Source organism: Eptesicus fuscus, chromosome 14 (assembly GCF_027574615.1).
Source record: "Eptesicus fuscus isolate TK198812 chromosome 14, DD_ASM_mEF_20220401, whole genome shotgun sequence".
Lineage (NCBI taxonomy): Eukaryota > Metazoa > Chordata > Mammalia > Chiroptera > Vespertilionidae > Eptesicus > Eptesicus fuscus.
Window position 1 is genome coordinate 501,902 of NC_072486.1, and position 21,033 is coordinate 522,934.

The 21,033-nt window shown below is 67.0% G+C and overlaps 1 protein-coding gene across 1 annotated transcript in view; it reads left to right on the top strand.

Moving 5' to 3' along the window:
* Positions 1-408: 408 nt before the first annotated feature.
* ADCY1 (adenylate cyclase 1) overlaps positions 409-21,033 on the top strand; it is a 37,746-nt gene continuing 17,121 nt past the window's right edge. The window contains exons 1-9 of the mRNA XM_054726257.1: positions 409-424; positions 461-1,065; positions 5,349-5,498; positions 9,783-9,901; positions 11,334-11,445; positions 16,010-16,137; positions 17,465-17,623; positions 18,203-18,344; positions 19,155-19,310. Coding sequence (XP_054582232.1) covers positions 409-424; positions 461-1,065; positions 5,349-5,498; positions 9,783-9,901; positions 11,334-11,445; positions 16,010-16,137; positions 17,465-17,623; positions 18,203-18,344; positions 19,155-19,310 — 1,587 coding nt within the window. The remainder of the gene's footprint in view (positions 425-460; positions 1,066-5,348; positions 5,499-9,782; positions 9,902-11,333; positions 11,446-16,009; positions 16,138-17,464; positions 17,624-18,202; positions 18,345-19,154; positions 19,311-21,033) is intronic.

Genomic DNA, 21,033 nt, shown 5'->3' on the forward strand with positions numbered 1-21,033 from the left:
CAGCGCAGGATTTCAGCGTTTTTAACGCCTCCAGAGACGGCTCCGTGCGCTGCGCGCGAGAGGGGGAAACTGAGGCTCCGAGGGCCAAAGCGGGGGCCCAAGGTCACGCGACCCGTCGGGCGGCGAGGGCGCGGGGGCCAAGGTGGGGACGCCCGTGGGCCGTGCGCGCCCAGTCGGGCGGCTCGGGACGGGGCTGTCGCATCGCGGTCGCGGGAGGACCCGGCGGGGGCGCCGGGCGCCAGTGCGCAGGCGCGGCGGCAGGAGGGGACGCGCTCGGGGCGCGCGCGCGCGCGGGCAGCCGGCGCCCCACCTCGGCCCGCCCGCCGGCGCTTCGCCGCCCGCCCGCCCGCCCGCCCGCCCGCCCGGCGCCCCGGCCGGCGAGGGGCGCGCCCGCTGCATGGCGCTGAGATGGCAGGGGCGCCGCGCGGCCCAGGCGGCCCAGGCGGAGGCGGCGGCGAAGGCGGAGGCGGAGGCGGAGGCGGAGGCGCGGGCGAGCCGGGGGGCGCCGATCGGGCGGCCGGACCCCGCGGCCGGCGCGGGCTGCGGGCGTGCGGCGAGGAGTTCGCGTGCCCCGAGCTGGAGGCGCTGTTCCGCGGCTACGCGCTGCGGCTGGAGCAGGCGGCCGCGCTGAAGGCGCTGGCGGTGCTGAGCCTGCTGGCGGGCGCCCTGGCGCTGGGCGAGCTGCTGGGCGCGCGGGGCCCGGCGCGGGGCCTGGCCGGGGGCTCGCACCCCGTGCACTTCGTGCTCTTCCTGGCGCTGCTCGTGGCCACCAACGTGCGCGCGCTGCCGGCGCCGCGGCTGCGGCAGGTCGGGTGGCTGGCGCTGCTGCTCAGCCTCACCTTCGCGCTGCTCTGCTGCCCCTTCGCGCCCGCCGCCGCCGGGGTCCCCGCCGGGGCGGCCGCGGACCAGGGCGTCTGGCAGCTGCTCCTGGTCACCTTCGTGGCCTACGCGCTGCTGCCCGTGGGCGGCCCGCTGGCCGTCGGCTTCGGGCTCGTGGTGGCCGCCTCGCACCTGCTGGTCACGGCCACCTTGGTGCCCGCCCGGCGCCCGCGCCTCTGGAGGACGGTAAGCGCCGCGCCCCTCGGGGCTGGGGCCCGCCTGCGCGGGAGGGCCGGGGCGCTGGGAGCCCGGCGCGCGTCTCCTTGGGCAGGGGGGACCCCGAGGCCCCGGCTGGGGAGCGTTCAAGGTCACCCGGGGAGCCGGGGGCTGGGGGGCTGGCATCCCGGCGCTGGGCTCCTTTCCGAGTCCCGCGCGCCTCCCGGTGTGGAGCGTGGAGACGGGACACCGCGCGGATAGCAAGGAGCGCCCCAAGGTCAGGCGGCTGTGGGCGGCCACGCGGGCGGGAACCGGTCCGCGCTCTGCGTGCGCCCATCCCCGTCGGAGGGAGGAAGTGGGTGCGGAGCGGGTCTGGGCGGCCCGGTTCCTCCCCGGCTCCGCGCCTGAGGGCACCTGGGGGCGCGGAGTCCCCCCCAGCCCTGAGGCCCCCCGGGGGGGGCGGGGGGAGGTGCGGAGGGAGGAGGACTCTGGCCCCTTCCTGTTGCCCTGGCGCCCGGTGGGGACCCTCTCGGCCCTGAAGGGCTGGGTTTGCCAAGGTCGCACAGCGCCCGGTCCCCCCTCCGCGCCCCTCCGGTCGCTAGGGCTCCAGCCTTGCTCAGCCCCAACTTGGTCGTGTGGTCGGTCTGCTGGGCAGCGGGAGGGATGGTGGTGACCGGAGCGTCTCCGCTTTTCCGCGGGGCAGCCCCTCCCGCTCTGGCTGCCTTTTGGCCCGAGGGTGTGGGAACCGGAGGGGTGGGGGAGGGAAGGGAGAGCAGGTGGCAGATGGAGGAGGCGAGGGAAGGGGTGAGGAGGGGCAGGTGGACAGGCCAGACAACTGGTGGGGGATGGGAGTCAGTCAGCTGTGGGGGTGACAGAGAGGCGCCCCCAGACCCGATGCCCTGGGCACACGTGGTCACAGGAACCCTAGGACCCAGGGCCCGGAAAGGGGGCGGGCTGGGAGGGCAGGAGGATGGCGATCTGGAGGGGGCAGGGGGAAGAGGAGAAGTAGGGGTGAAGGCAGAGAGCAGGGAGAAGGCCAGGACTGCTAGGGGGTGGGTGGGGGGTGTTGGGGCCCTGAGTACGTGAGAGAGAGAGAGAGAGAGAGAGAGAGAGAGAGAGAGAGAACGCGCCCGGGGAGGAGGCTGGGAGACAGGTGTGCAGGCTGTGTCTGCCTGTGGGCAGGTTGGCGAGGTGCCGGGAGCCACCGGTGAGTGAATACGGGCACCAGGGCCAGGGGAGACCCCCCCCACCCGCTGGTTCCAACCTGCACCTGGTTCCCAGGGGGAGCGTCCGGCTCGGAGACAGTACTCGGCGTAGAGGGACTAGAGGTGTCCAAGGTCACAGAGAAGACGGCCGGGGTCCGATAGGGACGACCAGGCCACATTGGGGTTCAGGCCACATGGGGGGTTCAGGTCACATGGGGGGGTTCAGGCCACATGGGGGGTTCGGGTCACATGGGGGGTTCAGGTCACACGGGGGGTTCAGGTCACATGGAGATGTTCAGGTCACATGGGGGTTCAGGTCACATGGGGGTTCAGGTCACATGGGGGTTCAGGTCACATGGGGGGTTCAGGTCACACGGGGGGTTCAGGTCACATGGGGGTTCAGGTCACATGGGGGTTCAGGTTAAAGTGGGCACAGTTTTTAGAGGACTTGCCCCCGGCGGCTGACCCCGGGGCAGGTCCTGGGCTCCTTCTCCAGGTGAGCAGCTCCGTGACTGGGCAGCCAGGTGCTGGGTGGCCGCCCGGTTGGGCCTCAGTTTACCTGGGGATCATCATGGCCGGAGTGGAGGGAAGGTGTGAAGAGGTGGGGATGGAGATGTGACTGGGTAGGGCTCCCGGTGACCTGTCCCCTGTTCCACTAGTCATTCCCCCTTGACCTGCCTCCCCGAGCCCTCGTGCCCCGCCCCGGCCTGTCCCTCAGCCCTCTGTGCTCCCTGACCTCCGGGGCCTTTGCCCTCCATGCTCCTGGCCCGCTGAGGCCTTGCTCTCTGGAAAGCCGTGTCTGTCTGGCCCGTGCACACACCTTGGCTCCTGCACCCCTGGGCTGGGTGACCTGGGCCCCTGGCCCCCCCCCGATGGTGCCCCTCCTGAGGAGGTGACCGCTGAGCGCTCCACGGCAGGGGCCCTCGGAGACTGGGAGCTGGTGGTGCCGGCCTCGTGGGAGGGGTGCGCTTCTCCCAGGGGATGGCTGTCCCGTGTGCCCCATGTTCTGCGTGTTCCAGACATCTCGTTGCGCTGGGAGCCAGGGTGGGTGTGTCTCCGGGGAAGGCTGCTCCACAGGGAGCGGGCCCCGTGGCACCTGTGGGCAGGTCCCCAGCTCGGGGCCGTTTCGACGTGGACGCCCCAGAAACGCGTCTGCTGCTCACACCTGCTGGCCGCCCAGCTGCCGCCAGGGCCTGTGCAAGCAGACTGGCCCGAGCACCTGCCCAAATCCAGCACACGGTCTGCCACGGGTCAGAACCGCCTGGTCACTCGGACCTGGCCCAGGCCCAGCCCCCCACCCGGCGGGAGGCACAGGTCCAGGCACCACAGAAGCACACCCGCACCCGGTCCCCAGCTCGGAGACAGCACCCGGGGGAGAGGGCTGGGATGGCCAGGGTCACGGGGAAGAGGACAGGGCCACCGGAGGTGATGAGGCCACGGGGCTGTTCAGGTCAAAGTGGGTCCTGTCTTCGAGGACCGTCAGCCACACCTGTGTGCCCAGAGCGGGCGCTGTTCCTCCCTCTGCTGGCGGGTGCTGGTCTCCAGGGGGCGTGTCCCCTCGTGTCTGTCTGAGGCGGCCGGTGTGTGCACCCGCCTGGCAGGAGTGTGAGACCGAGTTGGCTCCGTCCAGCGTGTGGATGGCTGAGCCCCCAAGATAACAGGCCTTCCGGAGGGCGAGGCGGCAGCCATTTCCGACCACGAGGAACAGGGACTCGGGGAGCTCGCTCCGACCCGGCGGAAGCCCAGCGTTCCCATGGAGCGGGCGATGGTGTTTATGGGGAAGGGGACGGCGTGGCTGTGGGTGCAGATAACGTAGCAGTGACGCTGAGACTGAACAGTGTTTCTGGTTCTCTGTCCGCAGTCATCATATCTCTTCAATTTTTAAAAAAAATATATTTCTTTATTGATTTCAGAGAGGAAGGGAGAAGGAGAGAGAGAGATAGAAACATCAATGATGAGAGAGAATCATTGATCAGCTGCCTCCTGTACGCCCCCCACTGGGGACCGAGCCCGCACCCCAGGCCTGTGCCCCCGGCCGGAATCGAACCCGGGACCCTTCAGTCCGCAGGCCGACGCTCTGTCCACTGAGCCAAGCCGGCCAGGGCCATCGTATCTCTTTCTTGCTGTCCTTGCTCACAGCTCCTGGGACACACTTGCTTGAGGCCCCGAGCAGAGGGTGCTTGGCCGCTTAGAACATCCACGTGGAGGAATACGAGGGGCAAGGCCGTCCCTCTGGATTGGCAGCTCCGGCTCCGTTTTATTTTATTTATTTTATTTACTTATTCAAAAACATATTGTTACTGATTTCAGAGAGGAAGGGAGAGGGAGAGAGAGATAGGAATGCCAATGATGAGAGAGAATCATGGGCCGGCTGCCTCCTGCACGCCCCCCACTGGGGATCGAGCCCACATCCTGGGCGTGTGTCTTGACCGGAAATCGAACTGTGACCTCCTGGTTCACGGGTCGATGCTCAACCACTGAGCCACCCGGTTGGGCTCCGTCTCCGTTTTAAAGGGCTCTGTCCGTGTGGTTTACACGCACTCGCTTCTGTCTTTGGGGTGTCATTTGAGTGCTGGGGCTTACGGGTTCGCGTCCTGCGGTCTGTCGCTAACGCAGGCGGAAGTCGCGGCTCACGGCAGCAGGTCTGCCTGTCCGTGCCCTGGAGGTCATGAGCCTGAGGCTGCCCCAGCCACCTGAGGCTGCCGGCTGCCACGCCTGCGCCCGCCGCCTCCCTCCCTGCCCAGTGGACCTGCCTCCCCTCCCCGTCCTCGGTCACCCTGCCAGGTGTCCCGCCCTCCACGCCCGGTCCCTGGCAGGAGCCTGCGGGCCACGGTGCTGGTTTTGTCCTGTGATCGCGAGCGAGGCCGCCCTGTGTGGGGAGTAAACACTAGTCGGTCCAGGAGCAGCGGCCCTGGAACCTCCCGGAAAAGCCCGAGTTTCTCGGACACAGGAGCCGTCCGTTTCTGCAGTGACAGGAAGGGTTTGGAACGGCTCCCCGAGACCCCCGGGCGCAGAGGCCGGCCGTGGCCCCCCCAAGCCGCCTGTGGAGGGGTTTGGGGAGCGCCGCCAGGCGGGGCCCCCGCCCATGCTCTGTCCTCTCCCCTCCAGCTGGCCGCCAACGCCCTGCTCTTCCTGGGCGTGAACATGTACGGGGCGTGCGTGAGGGTCCTGGCCGAGCGCGCCCAGCGCAGGGCCTTCCTGCAGGCGCGCACCTGCATCGAGGACCGGCTGCGGCTGGAGGACGAGAACGAGAAGCAGGTGGGTGGGCCGGCCGCTGCGCGGGGCTCGCTCCGGGTGAGTCCAGCCCCCGACCTTCCAGCGCGGCTCACGTCCCTCGGGCCCCCCCACCCCGCCGGCTTCCCCGCGGGGCCGTCGGGCGCGGGACGGTGCGCGAGGGCTGGTCACTCCCACGAGGCCCTGGCACTTGTGGGACCTTCTCCGCTGATGGAGGTGCAGCCTGCAGGTCGCTCACAGGACAGCTGTCTCCCCGGTGGCCTGGTCCCGTGTCCCCGGCACGCGGGTCCCCGCCCTGCCCCGCTGGTCGCACTGCTTTCGGCGCAGGGAGCCCTGTCTCGGGCTCCGAGGCTCCGGCAGGCTCCGGTGAGGCTTCGGTCGGCCCGGCAGGCCTGAAGGTGGCCGAGCAGCGCTGTCCAGCCCCGCCCCCGTCGGTGTGGAAACCGAGGCGGACCTGCCGGTGGGGGAGGCCCGGCTACATGGGGTGTCACGGTCTCTGCTTTCATGTTCCAACTCATTAACAGAGCAGCTCAGTGGCCCCTGCTAGAGCCTCCTGCAGCCCTGACCCGGGAGGTGCACCCCAGTTCCGGTGGCGGGCGGGTGCGGGATGATCACTGCCGGCAGCAGGAGATGCCGCCGGGGCTGAGCGGGCTCTTCAGGGAGTCCAGGCCTCTGCTTCCGGTTGAGCATGAAGGAACTCGGCTCTGTCTGGCGATCTGGGAACCCGGTGGGTGGGGAACGTCCTGGCTTGGGAAGGAGAATGAAGTGAGTGACCGAGTGGCCAGTGGCAGAGGGGGACGGGGGGTCCCACAGTCTCAGGTCTCCGCACCCTAAAACGGCACCCCCTGGGGTTCTGGTTGGAGGACACCCCGGGCCACGCCCCGCAGGCTGTGGAGGTCTGGCAGCCGCGCGGGTTCGGAACAGAATGTGGGATCGGCTCTTTGAGGGAGACAAGCCTGGGCGCCCGGGACCGGGAAGAAAGGGCGGCGGGAAGCGGGGTCACGGCCACAGGTGGAGGCGCCTAAACATCGATAATGGGAGGCTCAGCGCTGATCTGAAGCCAGGGCGTGTGAGGCGGAGGCAGAACCCTGTCAGTCCCCCCACCGCACCCTCCAGCCTTGAAAACACTGACTCAGCAGGAAAGCTTGGGGGGGGGGGGGGGCGGGCAGAGGGGAAGGGGGAGGAAGCCCCTGGCTGGGGGGGTCTACCTGTGAGGCGGACACCCCAGGAAATGTGTTGTCTCAGGGCTGTCCCAAGGCGGAACCCCCGGGTGCAGACTTGGGGGGCCGCGTTTGTCCTGGTCCGCGAAGGTGGAGGTGATGGAGGAGGTGGAGGTGATGGAGGAGGTGGAGGTGGTGGAGGAGGTGGAGGTGATGGAGGACGTGGAGGTGATGGAGGAGGTGGAGGTGATGGAGGAGGTGGAGGTGATGGAGGAGGTGGAGGTGATGGAGGTGGTGGAGGGGATGGAGGAGGTGGAGGGGATGGAGGAGGTGGAGGTGATGGAGGAGGTGGAGGTGGTGAGAGGAGGTGGAGGGGCTGGAGGAGGTGGAGGTGGTGAAGGAGGTGGAGGTGATGGAGGAGGTGGAGGTGGTGGAGGAGGTGGAGGTGATGGAGGAGGTGGAGGTGATGGAGGAGGTGGAGGTGGTGGGAGGAGGTGGAGGTGGTGGAGGAGGTGGAGGTGATGGAGGAGGTGGAGGTGGTGGAGGAGGTGGAGGTGGAGGAGGTGGAGGTGATGGAGGAGGTGGAGGTGGTGGAGGAGGTGGAGGTGGTGGAGGAGGTGGAGGTGGTGGAGGAGGTGGAGGTGATGGAGGAGGTGGAGGTGGTGGAGGAGGTGGAGGTGGTGGAGGAGGTGGAGGTGATGGAGGAGGTGGAGGTGATGGAGGAGGTGGAGGTGATGGAGGAGGTGGAGGTGGTGGAGGAGGTGGAGGTGGTGGAGGAGGTGGAGGTGATGGAGAAGGTGGAGGTGATGGAGGAGGTGGAGGTGATGGAGGAGGTGGAGGTGGTGGAGGAGGTGGAGGTGATGGAGGAGGTGGAGGTGGTGGAGGAGGTGGAGGTGGTGGAGGAGGTGGAGGGGATGGAGGAGGTGGAGGGGATGGAGGAGGTGGAGGTGATGGAGGAGGTGGAGGTGGTGGAGGAGGTGGAGGTGGTGGGAGGAGGTGGAGGGGCTGGGCTCTCTTGGCTTACCCTCCCCCGGAGGACCCCTGAGGGGCTCCCGGCTGGGCCACTGTAAAGGCAGGAGCCGCGATTCCTGGCGTGAGCCTCCGGGCGCCGTGGCTGGGCTGATGGTGGCCACGTGTTTCGTTGGTTGAAAATTGTGAAACCGTTTTCTAGAGCGTCTAATATTTTTCTTAAAAAAATTTTTTTTTTATTGATGTCAGCGCGGAAGGGAGAGGGAGAAAGAGATAGAAACATCAGTGATGAGAGAGAATCATGGATCAGCCGCCTCCTGCACGCCCCCCACTGGGGATGGAGCCCGCAACCCAGGCCTGTGCCCTGACCGGGAATCGAACCGTGACCTCCTGGCTCATAGGTCGATGCTCAACCCACTGAGCCACACTGGCCGGGCTCGAGTGACCAACGTTTTTCATTCTCAACAGACCCTGGTGTCTGCATCCTCGCCAGCACGGGGCGGCCTCTCTGTGTTGTCCCAGTTCCCACAGCTGTGTCGGGACCTGTCGTTGTGGCTTTAATGTCCTTTTCTCTCCCTGCGCTGGCCAGGCCTCCAGGCCCGTGTGGCCCGAGCGTGCTGCGGCTGGGGGCTCTCTCGGGACCCCCTCACCCGGACGAGGAGGTGCCCTCTCCTCCTGATCCCCGAGGCTTGTCACCACGAATGGATGTTGAACGTTGCCCTTTCCCCCCAGATGGCTGCTGTGTGGTCTTGGTTGTTGCCCTGTGACATGCTGTGTGACACCCATTGATACTCAGTCTTGAACGGGATCGTGTCCCTGGCCGACGCCCGAGCCAGGCTCTGAGCTGTTTGCTGAAACGCTGGCAGAGGTTTCACATCTGCGTTCTTCAGGGACACGGGGCTGCCGTGTCCCTTTGTGCCTGGCCCGGTGCGGGTGCCAGGCGGCAGTGACTATGGGAGGCGTGGCGTGGGCCCCTCGTCCTCTGTGGCAGGTCCCAGGCAGGGTTAGGGCTAATCCTTTGTCCAGTGAAACCACCCGGCTCTGGGACCTCCTTCTTGTGAGTTTTAAACGAAGAAACCAGTTTCTTTAACAGATAGAGCGCGATGCAGGTATTTCGGTCACAGCGTTGGTTTTACATTCGGGGAGTGGTAACTTCCGCTTGTCGGGAAATCGCGTGTTTCTCCTCAATTGTCAACGTGTGTGTGGAGAGCAGGTACCAGTGGTGACGTCTTCAGGGTCAGGAGTGACGTATCTCACCCCCGACTTGGTTTCTCTGTGTTGGTTTTGCGGGAGGTTGGGGAGTTGTCTTACGGAGGGGCTGCTGGAGGGGCAGTGATGGGGTTCTCCTACCCCCGCCCCCCGGCCTCCCTCACTCCGTGTGGGACCTAAACTCTGCTCTTCGTTTCCTTCCCAAACCTGAGAGAGGAGCCTCAGACCCGTGAGACTGGAGGTCAGGGCCAGCAGGAGGAGGGCGGGAGGACCTGGGAGGGGAGGGCACGGGCTGGGTGCGGAGGGGAGGCCCAGGGTTCATCCTGCCTGGGGGGTGGGGGGGGCGGAGAGCGGATCCCGGAGACCAGGGGAAACCAGAGGAGAGACCAGGAGGGGGCGCTGTGTGGCCCCCAGAGCCCCTCACCTCGCGAGGACGGGGCCCTGTCGGCCCGGGGCAGGGCCTCTCCCAGGCCAGCTCCGTGGCCTCTCGGTGTGGGGCCGGGTTCCTTCCCGTGACCGCTTCCTGGAGGAGCCGAGCGCACGGTGGGAGGCACAGGGGGCTGTGGGGAGACACGGGGGCACCTGCCCAGGATTCTGGGATTGAGTTGCCTGTGCAGTGACCAGCCAGGCCTGGGCACCACCCACCAGGCTCCGGGCCAGGCGGGGCCGCAGGGCTGGTTCCCGTGCTGCGGGCTGCGGGGGGCCAGGCGGGGCCACAGGGCTGGTTCCCGTGCTGCGGGCTGCGGGGGGCCAGGTGGGGCCGCAGGGCTGGTTCCCGTGCTACGGGCTGCGGGGGGCCAGGTGGGGCCGCAGGGCTGGTTCCCCTGCTGTGGGCTGCGGGGCTGGTTTGCGGGCTGCGGGGCTGGTTCCCGTGCTGCGGGCTGCGGGGAGGAGGGCTGAGCCTTTCCTGGGCAGATGCCTCGAGGAGGCACAGGGAGGGCCATGCAGAACCACCATCTCTCACATCCAGGAGCGGCTGCTCATGAGCCTTCTGCCCCGGAATGTTGCCATGGAGATGAAGGAGGACTTCCTGAAGCCCCCTGAGAGGATTTTCCACAAGATTTACATCCAGCGGCATGACAACGTGAGGTAGTGCGCTGGCCTGTGGCCGAGAGCCTGGGAGCTGAGGTGGGGGTGACGGAGGAGGTGGAGGTGATGGAGGAGGTGATGGAGGTGATGGAGGAGGTGGAGGTGATGGAGGAGGTGGTGATGGAGGAGGTGGAGGTGATGGAGGAGGTGATGGAGGAGGTGGAGGTGATGGAGGAGGTGGAGGTGATGGAGGAGGTGGAGGTGATGGAGGAGGTGAAGATGATGGAGGAGGTGATGGAGGAGGTGAAGGTGATGGAGGAGGTGGAGGTGATGGAGGAGGTGGAGGTGATGGAGGAGGTGGAGGTGATGGAGGAGATGATGGAAGAGGTGGAGGTGATGGAGGAGGTGAAGGTGATGGAGTAGGTGAAGGTGATGGAGGAGGTGGAGGGGATGGAGGAGGTGGAGGTGATGGAGGAGGTGGAGGTGATGGAGGAGGTGGAGGTGATGGAGGAGGTGAAGGTGATGGAGAAGGTGAAGGTGATGGAGGAGGTGGAGGGGATGGTGGAGGTGATGGAGGAGGTGGAGGTGATGGAGGAGGTGGAGGGGATGGAGGAGGTGAAGGTGATGGAGGAGGTGAAGGTGATGGAGGAGGTGGAGGTGATGGAGGAGGTGGAGGGGATGGAGGAGGTGGAGGGGATGGAGGAGGTGGAGGTGGTGGAGGTGGTGGAGGAGGTGGAGGGGATGGAGGAGGTGGAGGGGATGGAGGAGGTGATGGAGGAGGTGGAGATGATGGAGGAGATGATGGAGGAGGTGGAGGGGATGGAGGAGGTGGAGGTGATGGAGGAGGTGGAGGGGATGGAGGAGGTGGAGGGGATGGAGGAGGTGGAAGTGATGGAGGAGGTGGAGGGGATGTAGGAGGTGAAGGTGATGGGAGGAGGTGGAGGGGATGGAGGAGGTGGTGGAGGTGGTGGAGGAGGTGGAGGTGATGGAGGAGGTGGAGGTGATGGAGGAGGTGGAGGGGATGGAGGAGGTGATGGAGGAGGTGGAGGAGGTGAAGATGATGGAGGAGGAGGTGGAGGTGATGGAGGAGGATAGTTGTCCCCGTAGAGAGGGTACCCTGAAGACCAGGAGAGAGAGGCCACGGTGTGGGCCAGGGTTCGAGCCCAGGCAGGAGGAGCCTCCCCTCTGGGCACTGGGTTCATCCTCACACCCCTGAGACCTGCCAGCATCGCACCTGGACTTTGTGAGGAAACTGAGGTTCAGAAAGTGCGGCGAGTGTGCGGCTGGAGCAGGGTCAGCGGGCCCCTGAGTGGCTGCACTGTCTCCTGCCTCTGTGACCCCAGAGTCCGTGGTCCTTCCGGCCTCAGTCTTCTCTCCTGTGAAATGGGAGGGGGAAAGCCTTGGCTTCCGGCCTGGGCTGAGGGAAGAACAGGACGATGTGCTCGGCAGCCGGGCCGAGGCGAGCGGTGACGGGCGGGCCCGTGTCTTGCAGCATCCTCTTCGCGGACATCGTGGGCTTCACGGGGCTGGCGTCGCAGTGCACGGCCCAGGAGCTGGTCAAGCTGCTCAACGAGCTCTTCGGCAAGTTCGACGAGCTGGCCACGGTAAGCGCTGCCACGGAAGCGCAGGAACCGGGTCTGGGTCCGCAAGGGGCTGTGGCCGGGACAGATGGACAGAGGCTGGCTCACGCACCCGGGCCTGGGGGCCCCTGTGGGTTTGCAGGTGAGGAAGGCGGGCACCCGCCCAGCCCCCTGCCTGTGGGCGCCATGGGGACCCCGGCCTCGGGCAGAGCCCTCCCGGCGCGGGGTTTGGCAGGGGCCCTGGGCCGGGCCCGAGCCGGCCTCTGTCTTGGTCCGATCGTCGCGGGCGAGTGTCCGTCTCCACCGCGCGTGACGTCAGCGCTCGGGGTTGTGGCTGCTGTTCCCCAAGTCGAGGACGTTTCCTTTTGCGAGTGTCGGTCGGGACGGATGTTGGCTGCTGCCCAGCGTCGGTTTCCCTTTGAGGACGCGCACCGACGGGGGCGGATGTCAGAACGACCTTGCGTTCCGGGACAGCTGGACGCAGGCGGTGGGGGTCGTTTTGACGTCTGTGGGCTTTGATGTGCTAAGATTTTATGTAGAATTTTCCATCTCTGTTCCGGAGGGCGTGGCTCGGGCTCCCTTGCCCTGCCTGCGAGGTCAGGGTCACGCGTGCTCGTCCGGCCGGCCCGGGAGTCTGTGCAGAGCTGGTGGCGTTCCTTCCTGGGCGTGTGGCCGCGTTGGGCGTGGCGCCGTCGGGAAAGGGGCTTTCCTTGCGGAGTGTTTAGGGGCAAACCCCGTTTCCCCCGACGGGCCGCCAGCTCGTCTGCGCTGCTTCGCCCTGCAGGAGCGTGGGTGGTCCAGTTTCGTTTCGGAATCTGTCCACTTAGGCTAAGTTGTCGGAATTATTAGTGTTCACAGCGCTTCCTGCCACCCTGAGACCTGGAGAGTCTGGTGCTGGCCTCTCTCCCTTCCTGATTTTGGTAATTCGTGTCTTCCCTTTTTCTTTCTTGGTCATTCTGCCTGGAGGTTTGCCAGTTTTATTGATTTTTTAATTTTTAATTTAATTTAATTTTAAAAAATATATTTTATTGATTTTTTACAGAGAGGAAGGGAGAGGGAGAGAGAGTTAGAAACATCGATGAGAGAGAGACATCGATCAGCGGCCTCCTGCACGCCCCTGCTGGGGATGTGCCCGCAACCAAGGTACATGCCCTTGACCGGAATCGAACCCGGGACCCTTCAGTCCGCTGAGCCAAACCAGCCAGGGCTCTTCTTGTCGTTTCTTAAGGTGGAACCCAGGCCACGCACTGAGATTGTTTTCTCTCTGGACTCACACATCCGGCTGCGAACTCCCCGCGCGGACTCCGCTGTTTTCATTTCACTCAGAACGTTTATGCTCCTTCCTGCTCCTCCAGGGCCCCGGGCCCCGCAGCCCAGACGCCCCTTAGAATGCTATTTGTTTCTATTTCGCTTTGGACCGTTTCTGGGGCCGAGCCTGAGTCCCCCTCTTCTCCCTCTTCTCTCCTGCCGCCCCTCCCCCCTCCCCGCCCCTGTGGCCCCCTTCTCCCCCGCACCCCCCCCCCACCCGGCTCCGTCCGGATCCCCCTCTGGCTGAGGTGCCTGCAAGGAAGCCCCAACCAGGCCGCCCCGTCCCCCGCTCCCTGCGTTCCCCTTTGCTCCTCTGCCCGGAGGGAGCCGCGGACATTGAACACATCTTCACGACGATTTCACCAGTCGCATCACGATACACATGAACCCTGTCTGAGGAGCACGAGGGGGGTCGCCTGGCTGCCCGTCCAGCCCGCGTGCCTGGCGTGCAGGGCGTGGGGCGTCACGCGCGGCTCGGGGAAGCACACGCCGCTGTGGGGCGAGCGCCACTCCTCGCGGAGGCCGGAGGCCGGCGGGTGCACACACACGGGCTGTTGGCCTGGCGCTCCGGAGCGGCGGGCGGTTTATTTGTTCCTTTTCCTCGCTGGTGGCTGCAGACGTGCACAGGTCCCTGGCCTCCCCCCCTCACCGGCCCCGTTTCCCACCCGTGTTTGCTCTGCGGCCACAGACATGGGGCGCTGGTCACGTCCCCTTGAATCCAGGGGCGACACCTGTCTGGGGCTCAGTCCTGCCCCACCACCGTGGGGGATGGGCCCAGCTGGGAAAGGGAATGGACTGGACGGAGCAGGTGCCTCGAGGCCGGTTCCAGGGGCCTGTGGAGCGGCCGGGAGGGCTCTCCGTGTGCGGGCCGCCTGCCCGGCCCCGGCCCTGGACCAGCTCCTCGGGGTGCCAGGCAGCGGGAGCCTGTGTCCTTGGCTCTGGTCGTGACCCCACCCTTCAGAGGCTGTTTCCTGTGAGGGCCTGTCGCTCTGTTGCATGTTCTCGGCCCCCGTGTGGCTGTTCCCGCACGTGACCGAGGACACATGGGACCTCAGACGGTGCAGGTGACGCACACACGGGGCCATCACTCACGTCACTGGGCAGTTGGGAGGCCGGACAGGGCAGTTGGGAGGTGGGACAGGAGGGGGATGTCACTAACATAATGCAACATTGTATCCGTTCCCGGTATAGCTTCCTGGTTACTCAGATGCGTTATGAAGTGATGGCCCCAGTAGGTCTAGTGCCCACCTGGCTCCGTGCAGAGTTATTACCGTGTTATTCACTCTATTCTGCACTCTCTACAGTGACCCTGGGGTTCTGTCATTTTTCCTCCTCAGCAGGAAATAGATCACTTACTGGAAAGCGGGTAGATGCTTGGAAGTCCAGGTGCCTGCCATTTGTATGCGGGTCACCCCACCCCGGCCCCCAGGAAAACACTCCTCAGCAGGGGGGCCAGTCCCCTCTGCACCTGCCACCCTCAGGTGCCCCCAGGTCCTGGAGCAACCTGCCTTCCCAGAATCCCGTCCTCCTGTCGGCTCAGAGGGAGGGGCACCTTTGGGCTCTGGACCCCCTGTGAGTCTTCCCGATGCCATACTAGCGGAACCCCCTCTCCCTCCTGGGCCTGGGGTGGGTGGGGCTCAGGGCCTGTTGGGGGCTCTGCCTCCTGGCCCCATGGCTGCCTGCTCAGGCCGGGCAGGGGCCCAGAGTTCACCTGGCGCCTGCAGACCACCCCGGGAGCCAGGGCAGGCACCCTCCGGCCCGCCCTCTGCTGCCTCGCGGGTGCCCATCCCTTCCAGGCCCCTCCCACGGCCTTGTCCCTCTCTCTCTGCTTCGGCTGGAAACCAGCTGTTCGGGAATCAGGGTGCTCCCCGCGGGAACCCCGCATCTTCAGGGAACTAAAACATCAGAGTCCACAGACAACACGCTTGTTGGTCCCGGGAGCTTGCTCACAGATGCCTGGGCACTTGAGATTAATAAAACCCGATGATGCACTTTTAAAAATATTTCTTTATTGATTTCAGAGAGGAAGGGAGAGGGAGAGAGAGAGAAATTTCAGTGATGAGAGAGAATCATTGACCGGGTGCCCCCTGCACACCCCACACTGGGGATCGAGCCCGCAACCCGGGCACGTGCCCTGACGGGAATCGGACCTGGTTCATGGTCGGCTTTCAACCACTGAGCTTCGCTGGCTGGGTCCAGTCTGCCCTGGGACTGGCGCCTGCGTGGGGCCGGGCTAGGGAGGGACTCGCTCTGCGTCTCAGGACGGGGACACAGGTGAGCTGTGGTTTTGCTGCTGTTTAAAGGCCCCCCCACCCCCAACCCCCAGAACGTGGGCGGCCTCGTCCGCCTGGGACGCTCGCATGGCCGGCTGCAGGCCGCCTGCCAGATCTTATTCGTCGTTGGCTCGTTCTTGGGAGCACAGAGCACAGTTAGGTGGAAGCTGTGGGTGTTCGGAGCTGGGTCCGGAGCTCTGGGCTCGAGGAGACAGGCGGGGGTCTGACAGGCCGGGGGGCGGGGGGTGGTGCTGACAGGCCGGGGGCTGACACCGGACGGCAGACACTAGAGAAAAGTGAAAACAGCCTGGCCTCTCACCAGTCATTTGTGTTTTGAGAAATGTCATGTTACCTCAGAGGTGTTCCTTTTGTTAACATGAACGGATTTGCTATGGTTGTCTTGGGCTGAGTGGATCCACTTGAAGATTTCTCAGTGTGACCCCCAGCTGTGCCCCTGACAGGAGTGGGCTCAGGTGGTGACCCCCAGGTGTGGGGGGCGAGGTCAGGTGTCCCGTGGGGGCGAGGTCAGGGCTGTGCCCACCGGTGAATCCGATCTGGGACCCAGGCGTGGGGCTGAGGCTGCAGGGCCTCACAGACGCGTGTGGCCTGCCCTCCCGGGTGAGAGGGGACCCAGCACATTTCAGAGGCGTCACGTGGCCATCCTCGTGGCTGGTCAAGAGGGGCATGTGCCAGCCCCACGGGGGTGGGGGCCTGGCTGGTGGGAGGAGCCAACCTGTGGGTTGGCCTGTGAGCGGAGGGACCGGCAGGTGGACCCCTGCCTGGAGGAGGCCTGAGGGCGGGTGTGGGGGAGGCGTGGGGACCCTGATCACGGGGGGGGGGGGGAAGGGGGCCACCCTCCCGAGGCCGAGCTGCCCGAGGGGAGTCCCCCGGTGGGGTGGGGCCCTGGCGTGAGTCCCGGCCTTGGTCTGTGGTCTCCGCGCCCGGTGGGGAGGAGGGGGAGGAGGGGGCGGGGCCGCCCGCCGGCCTGACGCGCCCTTTGCCCGAAGGAGAACCACTGCCGGCGCATCAAGATCCTGGGCGACTGCTACTACTGCGTGTCGGGCCTCACCCAGCCGAAGGCCGCCCACGCCCACTGCTGCGTGGAGATGGGCCTGGACATGATCGACACCATCACGTGAGTGCGGGGCCCGCGCGGCCGGCCGGTCTGTCCGGGCGGCCCTGTGCCAGGGCTGAGAAAAACGGCCCGAGGCGCAGGGCCGCGTGGAGAGAGCTGCCCGCTGTGGAGGCTGCGTGGGCCCCTCTGTGGACTCTGAGGCCGGTTCTGTCCGCCCGAGGTAACCCCGGGCCCGCAGGGGCGCCCGTCACGCGGGAAGAAGTCGCCTCCCTCGCGCAGCGGGATGTGGTGGTCAGGGAGCCGACTCGGGGGAGTTGGCGCCGACCCGACCCGGCTGGTTCCCTGGGCTCGGAGCGGCCTGTGGGGAGCGTTCCTGGGGCAGCGGGGCCTGGCCTGCCGCTTCTTGGCCAGCCTTGCCTGGTCCTCGCCGCGTCGAGAGGGATGAGGAGGTCAGGCCTCCATCGGTTCGGGAGGCCAGGCGCTGTTCCAGGGGCCGACTCCTTTCCTTCCCTGGGGAGGGGCTGGGCTTGGAGCCCGGGTTAGACCCCCTCCTGGAGCCGGGAGCCCCTCGCTGACGCCCTGCCTCTCACGTGGGTTCTGGGCCCTCATGGTGTCCCGTCCTTCCCTCCCGTTCCTGTCCTGCTGGTCGGACGCCTGTGGGTTATGAACTGACTCTGGGGGAGGGAGGGAAGGACGGGACACCAGGAGGGCCCAGAACCCACGTGAGAGGCAGGGTTCAGGCCAGGGCGATGCTGTCCCCACCTCCGTGCGTGGTCTCCCGGCTCCCAGGCCTCAGGGCCTCACGCTGTCCCGGGTCCCTCTGCCAGGATGGGCTGGTCCGTCACCCGCCGGGAGGGGGCACCTGGGTCGGTGGGCCCATCTCGGCGTCCACACGTTTTGTTGTTTTTACCGCCAGGGGACAGAGCCACGACTCACTCCTGAAAAGCCCCCATAGTTGGGGCGGCTTATGGAGCGGCGGGCCCCTGCTGGCCCCTCCCCCGAGTCTCAAAGTGTGGGGTCAAGCCCTGGCGGCTCAGAGCTCCAGGCCGCGGTCCCACGGAGGTCTCGCTGGCTCTGGCAGCAGGAGGTCCCCTGACCGGGCCCCAGGGCACAGGGCAGCATCCCCTCCTGGGCCCCCCGGGTGGGCGGTGTGTGTGTGTGTGTGTGTGTGTGTGTGTGTGCACCCTGGGACAGGCCCGTGGCTGGGAGCTGGGGGGCCTCCCTGGGCCACAGCGTGGGGGCTGGGTGACGAGGTCAGGTGGCCCCACGCTCCTGCCGGCCCAGGCACTGAGCTCGGCGGCATCAGGGACACCAAGGCCTGGACCCGGTGTCGCGGCCTCGAGGGAGCAGACGGCTCGGCAGCACGAGGCCGGTGTCTGTGCGGCAGGTCCGTGGCCGAGGCCACCGAGGTGAACCTGAACATGCGCGTGGGGCTGCACACCGGCCGCGTCCTCTGCGGCGTCCTGGGCCTGCGCAAGTGGCAGTACGACGTGTGGTCCAACGACGTGACCCTGGCCAACGTCATGGAGACCGCGGGCCTCCCCGGGTACGTGCGGCCCGAGGCGGGAGGGGCGCGGGCGGAGACGGGGACCTGGCCCCGCAGCCAACAGTCCACGTGGGCGGGGCCGCCGGGCGGCGTGGGCGGAGTCTAGGAGGTGGGCGGGGACTCTGAGCGGAGCCCCAATGAGGAGGCTCCGGGCGGCGTGGGCGGAGTCTAGGAGGTGGGCGGGGACTCTGAGCGGAGCCCCAATGAGGAGGCCCCGGGCGGCGCTGTCCCAGGTGCTGATTCTGGTGCCGGTTCGCTTCCGTCCTTCCCTGAGGAGGCGCTGGGCTCGGAGCCGGGTTTAGATCCCCCAGGACGTGCCTCCGGGCCCCTCACTGCTCACGCTCTGATGACAGTCGCCTGCTTCGCCTCAGTCTTCAGACCCACAAAGCCAAGGCTGACCCCCACAAAATCCCCCTGAGCACGGGGTGGGGGCCCCCGTCCTCGCAGCGGGGGCTGCAGGGAGGACTGTGTGTCCAGGGGGCTGAGGGCGATGCCCGGCGCCCACGCCAGCTCCCACCGGACCCGGCGAGCTGGGCCTGGAGGCCGCGCGGGGCCTCTGAGCTGCGGGCTCCTCCGCAGGAAGGTGCACATCACCAAGGCCACGCTGGAGTGTCTGAACGGCGACTACGAGGTGGAGCCGGGCCACGGGCAGGAGAGGAACAGCTTCCTGAGAGCTCACAACATCGAGACCTTCTTCATCGTGCCCTCGCACCGGCGCAAGGTGGGCCGGACCTCTCCTCCCCGCTGCCTCTGCGGGCCTGCAGCTCCAGGCACCCTGGGGCGTCCCCCACGTCCGGTCCGGGGCTGGCCTTGGCGTGTGTGTGTGTGTGTGTGTGTGTGTGTCGGGGGGGCAAGCACTCTGATCACCTCTGAGCCCTGGGTCCTGTGTGCCCCCTCTGGGGCCTTCACTGCCTCTTGTACGAAACAGGTTAGAGACACCCTCAGGGGTCAGGGATGGGGCACTGCGGACTGAGGGTGAGTGCACACAGCAGGACTGTGGCCAGCCTATATGGGCACTCGAGGCGATGTGGACAGGATGCAGGGCGACCAAGTCAGGCCCAGGGCTCAGGTGAGGGATGCTGGGCTCAGATGAGGGATGCTGGGCTCAGATGAGGGGTATGGGGCTCAGGTGGGGGGTATGGGGCTCAGGTGAGGGGTATGGGGCTCAGGTGAGGGGTATGGGGCTCAGGTGAGGTGTATGAGGCTCAGGTGAGGGGTTGGGGCTCAGGTGAGGGGTTCTGGGCTCAGGTGGGGGGCACTGGGCTGAAGAGGGAGGCCTGTGAGGAGTTCTGAGGGGGTGAGTGGACCCCAGTGCCCTGCATGGATGCTGCCCCCCTCGGCGACTCCGGCACCCGTGGTCAGAGGCAGTGGGTGCCTTCGGGAGCGTGCTTGGAGCCCCATTGCCGGCTGGACCCTGCGTGTCCCCGAGGCCCCGTGCGCCGCAGGCCTGGAGCAGACGCCCCGTTCTGCAGCAGCCACGCAGGGCCGAGGGTCGGGCGGCGGCTCACGCGCCCCCCGCCGCTGTCCGCAGATCTTCCCGGGGCTGATCCTCTCGGACATCAAGCCGGCGAAGAGGATGAAGTTCAAGACGGTGTGCTACCTGCTGGTGCAGCTCATGCAGTGCCGCAAGATGTTCAAGGCCGAGATCCCCTTCTCCAACGTCCTGACCTGCGAGGACGACGACAAGGTAGCCGCCCGCAGCGCGGTCCCGGCTCGGTCTCGGTCTCGGTCCCCGGCTCGGTCTCGGTCTCGGTCCCCGGCTCGGTCTCGGTCTCGGTCTCGGTCTCGGTCTCGGTCGCCGGCTCGGTCTCGGTCTCGGTCGCCGGCTCGGTCTCGGTCTCGGTCCCCGGCTCGGTCTCGGTCGCCGGCTCGGTCTCGGTCTCGGTCGCCGGCTCGGTCTCGGTCGCCGGCTCGGTCTCGGTCTCGGTCGCCGGGTCGGTCTCGGTCTCGGTCTCGGTCTCGGTCTCGGCCTCGGTCTCGGTCTCGGTCTCGGTCTCGGTCGCCGGCTCGGTCTCGGTCTCGGTCGCCGGCTCGGTCTCGGTCTCGGTCTCGGTCTCGGTCTCGGTCGCCGGCTCGGTCTCGGTCTCCGGCTCGGTCTCGGTCGCCGGCTCGGTCTCGGTCTCGGTCTCGGTCGCCGGCTCGGTCTCGGTCTCGGTCGCGGGCTCGGTCTCGGTCTCGGTCTCGGGTCTCGGTCGCCGGCCTCGGTCTCGGTCTCGGTCTCGGTCGCCGGCTCGGTCTCGGTCTCGGTCCCAGCCGTCTCGGTCTCGGTCCTCGGTCTCGGTCTCGGTCGCCGGCTCGGTCTCGGTCTCCGGTCTCGGTCGCCGGCTCTGTCTCGGTCTCGGTCCCCAGCTCGGTCTCGGTCTCGGTCTCCAGTCTGTCTCGGTCTCGGTCTCGGTCTCGGTCTCGGTCGCCGGCTCGGTCTCGGTCGCCGGCTCGGTCTCGGTCTCGGTCTCGGTCGCCGGCTCGGTCTCGGTCTCGGTCTCGGTCGCCGGCTCGGTCTCGGTCGCCGTCTCGGTCTCGGTCGCCGTCTCGGTCTCGGTCGCCGTCTTGGTCTCGGTCTCGGTCGCCGTCTCGGTCTCGGTCTCGGTCGCCGGGTCGGTCTCAGCGCCGCCCGAGCTCACCCGGCTTGCTTTCCTGCAGAACTGTGTGCTTAGCCTGCACTGTTTTTTGCATCCTGGCATCCCACCGTTTATCGGTAAATCCACGCGGAAGGTCCCCGCCGCCGTCGGAATCTGCCCTCAGACATGCACCTGTCGGGTCTCGCTCGGCCCAGAGTCTCAGGCCTCCTGTCCCTGCCCTCGAGCCTGTCCCGGTCACCCCTTCCCTGGGGGGAGGAGGGCGCGTCTCTGGCTGTGCCCTCCTCGGTGTGTGGGTCCGGCTCTTCTGGTCTCTGCTGGGGTTGGGGGCAGGGTCCTGGGGGAGAGCCTGGAGCTAAGTTGGGGTGCCTGGGGAGTCCTGTGTCCACGCTAACCACACGGGCGTCATGTCTGTGACTCTGGCCCGAGACCCCAGCCCCTCCAGGGACCCCCGTCCTCGGGGCCGGGGGGCTGTGTCCTGGCAGCCGGTGAGCAGCACCGAGAGCAGCCTTGCGTGTCCCCCCACATCACCCGTCCCCGCCCCGCAGCCCCCGCGTGGCCCCGACGCCCATGCCCCCGGAGCACGCTCGCTTCCTCCGTCGGGGTGACCTGGGTCTGCCACCGGGGACCCGCCTGCTGCCTCCTGAGACTGTGTCCGGCCTTCACGCCCGCCTCCGCCTCTTGGTTCTGTGCCTTTAAGAGGCATCGATCCCCAGAGGCTTGCAGGCTTCTCAGAGAAGGAAGGCCTGGGCTCTCCCTGGGCCGCTGTGGCCTCGGCTCTTTGTGGTTTTGGCCGCGAGCCCTGTCCGTGGGAACTGGATCTGGCGGTTCCCG